Genomic DNA, 9087 nt, shown 5'->3' with positions numbered 1-9087 from the left:
TGAGGATGGGGTTCCCTTGCTGCTGTGACAATGGGCAGTTGTGTGTGTGAGGGGGGGGGGGGGGGGGGGGGGTGGTTGGTTTTCCTGTTCTGTGACCAAGTTTGATTGAGGATAATGATTACCCTGAGCTGATTTAAGATGGAGTACCCACACAGAATGAGCCCACCTTACAGACCAAGAGATTGTGTTTCAATGTGTTGAAGGTTTTGTGCGATGAATCCACAGTAGAAATGTACAATACAATCCTTGTGTCTTTAATAGATCACGTCTGCTGCTTGTGGCTATGGATTCACTTTACTGGCTTCACAAACCCGTGACATTACTAAAGTCTGGGGAATGGGACTAAACAAAGATTCCCAGATTGGATTCCATCGGAGTCGGGGAGACAGAAGTGAGTTTTTTTTAATGTATCCAATTCAATCCAATCAAAGTCCAATTCAGAGTTTCATCAAGTGAGACATTCCAGATTCAAGCTGACAAGACAGGGCTCTCACTTCCTGTCTTGGGCTTGATCTACATGATCATAGAATAGAATCATAGAATCCCTACAGTGCAGAAGGAGGCCATTCGGCCCATCGAGTCTGCACCGACCACAATCCCACCCAGGCCCTACTCCCACATATTTACCCGCTAATCCCTCTAACCTACGCATCTCAGGACTCTAAGGGGCAATTTTTAAGCTGGCCAATCAACCTAACCCGCACATCTTTGGACTGTGGGAGGAAACCGGAGCACCCGGAGGAAACTCACGCAGACACGAGGAGAATGTGCAAACTCCACACAGACAGTGACCCGAGCCGGGAATCGAACCCGGGACCCTGGAGCTGTGAAGCAGCAGTGCTAACCACTGTGCTACCGTGCCGCCCAAGCTGATTGAAGCAGGCATTGCACCTCCTCCAAGGCTCGATCTCATTTGCATCGTAGCCAAAAGGCCTAGATGCCGCTTTAAAAAATTGCGTCAAATGAAGCCTCAGTGTAACCTCATGACTTCAAACAAGTGCAGTACATCAATACTACACTTGATCTTAGCCAAGACAGGAGTGAGTTACTGAAGCCCAACATGCCTGTGTTTAGTGTTAATTTGGTGTTGTGCGAGTCCTGGGATCATCTAGACAATCTCACCCAACCTTTTCACATGAGATGGGGGGGTGGGGGGAGCTGCTATTTTGAAGTTTCTCTTGTGGGGCTAATGAGCAAGTTTCCAAAAGATAGTTTGGTACAATATTAAATTTCAATTTTAAAAAAAGTTAGGTTTGGTGGGGAGGTGGGGGGGCGGGGAAAGGTGTGAAAATACACAACCTGCTTTGCAAAGAATCAGTGAGTAATTAATAAAAATAGCCTTTTGGGCCTTGATCAGTAATTGGTCAGCTGAACTGTACGGCAATATGGGTCTGAGTTCCTTAGCTACTAATCATTGCTGTTTACCAAACACGTGTGAAACTGTTCACACACTGAGCAGGGAATAATAATTGTTTTAATTGTTTCTGTTCATTCTGGGCAATCTCATTAAATTACCAATCTCTGTAACAATAACATTTCCTTGAGTGCAAAGGAACTGAAGAGGGAAGTAACCCTTAGAGTCGGGAACTTTTTTTTATTGAGAAGATGTGTTTTATGACAAAGATCTGTCCAGGGTGATGTGGCTAGTGATGTATGCGAATGCCTTGAGGCCAGGAAGACCATGATGTGGGACAGTTGATGTAAAACAGAGCTAAGACCTTCAATATGAATATGAAAGCATGCCCTGCTCTAGTGAACATGTTACAGTGCTGTTATGAATCCTGTTTCAGCCAAGGGTTATGACATTGTCCTGGAACCGTCACCAGTCCCGTTACCTCTGGAGAAGCCTCAGGAGACTCGGGTGGTCCAGGTGTCCTGTGGGAGAGCACACTCACTGCTGCTGACAGATAATGAAGGCGGTCTGTATCTCTTTATACATCACTCATTTAGCCTTTATTCTGTGTGTTATGGACAGAAGAGAGAGTCAAACGGAACTGCTTTATTTTCTTGCTGTCTGTCTGTAAACACAGCATTTTAATTTTTGAAATACACTGCCATGTTTCCCAAGCATGTTGTGAAATCAATTTTAATTATTAAAAAAAACATAGAATCCCTACAGACTCTCCGAAAGAGAATCCTACCCAGGCCCCCCCCCTTCGCTCTATCCCCATAACCCTGCGTGTTTATCATGGCTGGCCCCCCTAATCTAATTGTAAAGTGACTCACAGCAAACTCTCTTTAGGATTAAATCAGAAGTATTGTTTATTCATACACTGTGGCTAGGCCAGGAGTATCGTGGTCAGTGCAGGGCGCCACATTTAAAAGAAGGATGTCCAAGCCTTGGACAGGGTGCAGAAGAAAATTCCTGAAATGGTACCAGTGATAAAGGACCTCACTTATACACAAAGAGCAGAGAGTCTGAGGATGCAGAGATGGTGTCAGTGGAAGGTTTTCAGATTCCTAGGGCACTGGGACCGGTTCTGGGGGAGGTGGCACCTGTACAAATTGGATGGGTTACACCTGGGCAGGACTGGGACTGATGTCCTCGGGGGAGTGTTTGCTAGAGCGGTTGGGGAGGGTTTAAACTAATATGCCAGGGGCATGGGAACTTATGTAAGAAGTCCGAGAAGGAGGGAGCAAGAACAAAAATCAGGAAAAAAGTTAAAAGGAAGGAGAAATCAGGAGATATTATTAATGGAAGTGTTAGAATTCAAAAAGAAGGTACAAAAACTAGCATAAGGGCACTTTATCCGAAGGCATTCGAAACAAGATAAATGAGTTGACGGCACTAATCATTGTGAACGAGTATGATTTGGTGGCCATTACAGAGACATGGTTGCGGGATGGTTACGACTGGGAGTGGAATATCCAGGGGTATCAGATAGTTGGAGGGACCGACAGGAAGGTAAAGGAGGTGGTGTAGCACTGATATTTAAGGATGACATCAGGGCAGTAGTGAGAGATGATATAGGTTCTATGGAAAAAAAGGTTGAATCCGTTTGGGTGGAAATTAGAAATAGTAAGGAGAAAAAGTCACTGATAGGCGTAGTCTATAGGCCACCAAATAATGACATCATGATAGGGTGAGAAATAAACAAAGAAATAACTGATGCATGTAAAAATGGTACAGCAATTATAGGGGATTTTAATCTACATGTCAATTAGTCAAAACAGGTCGGTCAAGACTTGAGGAAGAGTTCATAGAATGTATCCGCGATAGCTTCCTTGAACAGTATATAATGGAATCTACGAGAGAGCAAGCTATCCTAGATCTGGTCCTGTGTAATGAGACAGAAATAATTAATGATGTTGCAGTTAGGGATCCTCTTGGAAGACGCGATCACAGTATGCTGAATTTAAAATACAGATGGAGCGCGAGAAGGTAAAATCCAATACCAGTGTCTTGTGCTTAAACAAGACTACAAAGGGATAAGGGAGACGTTGGCTAAGGTAGACCGGGAGCAAAAACTTTATGGTGGGACAATTGAGGAACAGTGGAGGACTTTCAAAGCGATCTTTCACTGCTCAGCAACAGTATATACCAGTGATAAGGAAGGACTGTAGAAAAAGAGACAATCAGCCATGGATATCTAAGGAAATAAAGGAGGGTATCAAATTGAAAGAAAATGCATACAAAGTGGCAAAGATTAGTGGGAACCTAGAGGATTGGGAAATCTTTTAAGGTCAACAGAAAGCCACGAAATAAGCTATAAAGAAAAGTAAGATGGATTATGAGAGTAAACTAGCTCAGAATATAAAAACAGACAGCAAAAGTTTCCACAAATATATAAAATGAAAAAGAGTGGCGAAAGTAAACATTGGTCCGTTAGAGGACGAAGGGGGTGTAATAACTGGAAATGAGAAAATGGCTGAGGCATTGAACAGGTATTTTGTGTCGGTCTTCACAGTGGAAGACACAAATAACATGCCAAAAATTGATGACAGGAAGGCTATGGCAGGTGAGGACCTAGAAACTATTATCACGAAAGAGGTAGTGTTGGGCAAGTTAATGGGACTAAAGGTAGACAAGTCTCCTGGTCCTGATGGAATGCATCCCAGGATACTAACAGAGATGGCGGGAGAGATAGCAAATGCACTCGTGGTAATTTACCAAAATTCGCTGGACTCTCGGGTGGCTCCCGCAGATTGGAAAACAGCAAATGTGATGTCATTGTTTAAAAAAGGAGGTAGACAAAAGGCAGGTAACAAAAGGCTGATAACTATAGGCCGGTTAGCTCAACTTCTGTAGTAGGGAAAATCCTTGAATCTATCATTAAGGAAGAAATAGCGAGACATCTGGATATAAATTGTCCCATTGGTAAGACGCAGGATGGGTTCTGAAGGGGAGGTCATGTTTGACTAATTTGGTGGAATTCTTTGAGAATATTATATGTGCAATGGACAATGGGGAACCTGTGGATGTGGATTTCCAGAAGGCATTTGACAAGGTGCCTTACCAAAGACTGCAACGTAAGATAAAGGTGCACGGTGTTACGGGTAATGTATTAGCATGGACAGAGGAATGGTTAAGTAACAGAAAGCAAAGAGTGGGGGTAAATGGATGTTTTTCTGGTAGGTGATCAGTGACTAGTGGTGAGCCTCAGGGATCAGTGTTGGGACCGCAATTGTTTACGATTAACATAGATGATTTGGAGTTGGGGACCAAGTGTAGTGTGTCAAAATTCGCAGATGACACTAAGATGGGTGGCAGAGCAAAGTGTGTAGAGAATGCTGAAAGTCTGCAAAGAGATATAGTTAGTCTAAGTGAGTGGGCGATGGTCTGACAGATGGAGTACAATGTTGGTAAATGTGAGGTTATCCATTTTGGTAGGAATAACAACAAAATGGACTATTATTTAAATGGTAAAAAATTGCAGCATGCTGCTGTGCAGAGGGACCTGGGTGTCCTTGTGCAGGAATCACAAGGAGTTGGTTTGCAGGTGCAGCAGGTAATTAAGAAGGCAAATGGAATTTTGTCCTTCATTGCTAGAGGGATGGAGTCTAAAAACAGAGAGGTTATGTTGCAGTTGTATGGTGCTGGTGAGGCCAGACTTGGAGTACTGTGTACAGTTTTGGTCTCCTTACTTGAGAAAGGATATGCTGGCACTGGAGAGGGTGCAGAGTAGATTCACTAGGTTGATTCCGGAGTTGAGAGGGTTGGCTTATGAGGAGAGACTGAGTAGACTGGGGCTATACTCATTGAAATTCAGAAGAATGAGGGGAGATCTTATAGAAGTATGTAACATTATGAAGGGGATAGATAAGATAGAAGCAGAGAAGTTGTTTCCACTGGCAGGCGAAATTAGAATCAGAGGGCATGGCCTCAAAATAATAGAAACAGAAACATAGAACAGCACAGCACAGTACAGTACAGGCCCTTCGGCCCTCGATGTTGTGCCGAGTTTTGTCTGAAACCAAGGTCAAGCTATCCCACACCCTATCATTCTGGTGTGCTCCATGTGCCTATCTAATAACCGCTTGAAGGTTCCTAAAGTGTCCGACTCCACTATCACAGCAGGCAGTCCATTCCAGACCCCAACCACTCTCTGAATAAAGAACCTACCTCGGACATCCCTCCTATATCTCCCACCATGAACCTTATAGTTATGCCCCCTAGTAACAGCTACATTCACCCGAGGAAATAGTCTCTGAATGTCCACTCTATCTATCCCCCTCATCATCTTATAAACCTCTATTAAGTCGAAAGGGGAAGCAGATTTAGGACTGAGTTGAGGAGGAACTTCTTCACACAAAGGGTTGTGAATCTGTGGAATTCCCTGCCAGTGAAGCAGTTGAGGCTACCTCATTGAATGTTTTTAAGGCAAGGATAGATAAATTTTTGAACAGTAAAGGAATTAAGGGTTCTGGTGAGTGGGCGGGTAAGTGGAGCTGAATCCACAAAAAGATCAGCCATGAGGAAGGATATATTGGCATTGGAGGGAGTGCAGAGAAGGTTCACCAGGTTGATACCGGAGATGAGGGGTTTGGATTATGAGGAGAGGCTGAGGAGATTGGGTTTGTACTCGTTGGAGTTTAGAAGGATGAGGGGGGATCTTATGGAGACTTATAAGATAATGCGGGGGCTGGATAGGGTGGAGGCGGAGAGATTCTTTCCACTTAGCAAGGAAGTTAAAACTAGAGGACACAGCCTCAAAATAAAGGGGGGTCGGTTTAAGACAGAGTTGAGGAGGAACTTCTTCTCCCAGAGGGTGGTGAATCTCTGGAATTCTCTGCCCACTGAGGTGGTGGAGGCTACCTCGCTGAATATGTTTAAAGCGCGGATGGATGGATTCCTGATCGGTAAGGGAATTAAGGGTTATGGGGATCAGGCGGGTAAGTGGTACTGATCCACGTCAGATCAGCCATGATCTTATTGAATGGCGGGGCAGGCTCGAGGGGCTAGATGGCCTACTCCTGCTCCTATTTCTTATGTTCTTATGATCTTATTGAATGGCGGAGCAGGTTCGAGGGGCCAGATGGCCTACTCCTGCTCCTAGTTATGTTCATATCTTCTTATGCAGAGAAGGTTAAAGGGTGATTTAGTGGAGGGTTTCACATGCACGTAGCAGGCGGCATGGTGGCACAATGGTTAGCACTGCTGTCTCACAGCGCCAGGGACCCAGGTTCGATTCCCAGCTTGGATCACTGTCTGTGTGCAGTTTGCGCATTATCCCTGTGTCTGCATGGGTTTCCTCCGGGTGCTCTGGTTTCCCCCCCACAGTCCAAAGATGCGTAGATTAGGTGAATTGGCCATGCTAAATTCTCCCTCAGTGGACCCAAACAGGTGCCGGAGTGTGGCGACTAGGGGATTTTCTCAGTAACTTCATTGCAGTAACCCTACTCATGATTAATAAATAAACTTTTTTTATGCATGAAGGATTTGATAGAGTAAGTAAGGAGAAACTGTTTCCGCTGGCAGAAGGGTCTGTAGCCAGAGGTGGTGTTGTAATGCGCTGTCTGAAAGGGAGATGGAAGCAGATTCAGCAGCAACTTCCAAAAGGGAATTGGATAAATATATGGACAGAAAAAAATTACAAGGCTGTAGGAAAAAAAGGAAGGGAATGTGACTAATAACTATTCCAAAGAGGTAGTACAGGCACGATGGGCTGAATGGTGCTGTGAAATTCTGTGATCTGTTGTGGGTAAAGTGCTCCAAGCTTCCAGGGAAGAGGCAATTGAGCACCATATATTACTGCTATTAGTTTAAGAAATGTACATATTTGCAGTGTTGAGGGCATTGCATTTCTAGTTGATGATGGAAATTCTGTGGTGTCATGTGTGATAAGGTATTTGATAGAAGCGGCTTCAGAGCGCAAGGGCAGCAATGACAAGTGGGGATGGGTGGTGATTGGGGGCTGGTCAGCAGCAGAGAGTGGGGAATGGGTTGTGGGTGGATGTGGGGCAGTGTGGAAAATGTATTGGAGAAGTAGGCAATGACCTGATGGAGTGGGTAGTTGAGCGGTCAATCTGGGAGCAGCCCAATAGTTGCAGGCTTTTCCTCTGTGTCCTCGCCTGCATTTGTAACAATTACAAACAGAATCTGAAATGCCCTCTACTGCCCTTTCTACTTCTAGAAGTTCTGTTTGTTTCATTGCACATTAGGATTGTTCCTCAATAACAGTATCTGACAAAATTAAAGTCACTCAAATAAAACCAAAGGGAAGAGGAAATGATGAATAAGAAAGCTTGTTATGTTCATGAGGCATGAAATAGATCCTAAAATGTTTAAATCAAATCTTGCTTTGTTCTTGCTTAAAAATGGACTTTGCTGGATCAAGTACATGGTTGCAACAGGTTGCACAATTTGTAAGTTGGCTACAGTTCCAGAAACCTCCAACAGTGATTAGAGGGCAAAGCACAATCCTCACCCGAATGGAGTCTCACGCCTATCATTGTGTGGACCCATTGCAATCAAGGAAACAAGGGAACAGCAGATGGTCAGTCTTCCCAGCCTGGACTTGTAACAAAGAGAGAACCATTGAAGCTTGTTCTACCTACGGGATGCAAACAACGACCATCTATCTCCTAAGGTGAACAATTGATTTTGACCAGAGACATAGAAACTGATTGTCAACCTGAAACTGACTCATCAGTGGGGCAAAACCACATGACCTAAACTCCTTTCGCCTTTGGAAAGTTTTAATCTTATGTTTCTGGACTCCCAGGGGATCTGTCCTTAACATCCAGCTTGTCAACACCAAAGCAGGGCTCTGGCTGATGAAGCCTGCCGCAAGCCTAAACCTCCTGGTTCTCTAGAAGATTCCTCCCATTGCCTGTAGAGTGGAAACTGTTGCCCCTAGACATTCAAAAGCTGATATCCTGAGTCTGCTCAGAATGCCACTAATGACCTATTCAAGATTATCATTTGGGCTCATGATGTAGCTCACTTCTGCTTGCTAGAAGCTACATATATTTGTACATAGACGTGTCCTCTGCATACAAATCAAATAGGCCCAGACACCACACCTTTTTAAAATAAACAAAAACATGGAGGATAATGCATCCTGACACATTTCTCATGGCAATGTCTTCGCCAATCAGAGCCAACCTGCCAACTAATCAACACCCTTTTCTCATGCAGTATAAATTGTTGTTCCCTTTGAAATTTGGTACTCTTGTGTCCTGATGAGTACAAGATGAAAAGCTTTGACATCATGTCTCTTTTTTTTAAACAATGCTCAAGTTCTGCACCACCAAGCAACAATAAATATCAGATTGCTATATTATTCTCTGATTATTTATAATTTGATAGAGACTGCACAGTGGGAATTGGCAAAGTAGAGTTCCCCTCTCCAATCTTTGTACTCTGTTCTTTAGATATGAGTTTGTTCGCCCTGTCAAATGTAGGTGCATTTTGTTCAAATGTTGGTAGCTCATGTTGGAGTTTGTTTCTGTTATTTACAGTTTTCAGTATGGGAAACAATGCCTATGGCCAGTGTGGAAGAAGGATTGTGGACAATGAGATATATAGGTAAGCTCCCTTCTACCCCCAACCAGATCAAATCCCAAACCTGACTGGGCGAGGATCAGTTGTCAGAGAAACCTAAATTTATTAGCAGGAAATGGAGGAGGGCGAACAATATCACA

General features: G+C 43.9%; 1 protein-coding gene across 3 annotated transcripts in view; it reads left to right on the top strand.

The window, feature by feature from the left end:
* The first annotated feature begins 266 nt into the window (after positions 1-266).
* Positions 267-9087, top strand: part of rcc1l (RCC1 like) — a 68967-nt gene continuing 60146 nt past the window's right edge. For all 3 annotated transcript variants that reach the window (XR_013496269.1, XM_078204528.1, XM_078204527.1), the window contains exons 1-3: positions 267-391; positions 1791-1919; positions 8905-8971. Coding sequence is in view for 2 of the 3 variants with exons in the window: in XM_078204528.1 (XP_078060654.1) it covers positions 337-391; positions 1791-1919; positions 8905-8971 (251 nt within the window). In the remaining variant the exon portion in view is untranslated. The remainder of the gene's footprint in view (positions 392-1790; positions 1920-8904; positions 8972-9087) is intronic.

This window comes from Mustelus asterias, unplaced genomic scaffold (genome assembly GCF_964213995.1).
Source record: "Mustelus asterias unplaced genomic scaffold, sMusAst1.hap1.1 HAP1_SCAFFOLD_361, whole genome shotgun sequence".
Classification (NCBI taxonomy): domain Eukaryota; kingdom Metazoa; phylum Chordata; class Chondrichthyes; order Carcharhiniformes; family Triakidae; genus Mustelus; species Mustelus asterias.
Note: the sequence above shows the minus strand (reverse complement) of the source record. Positions and strands in the feature narration are given on the sequence as shown.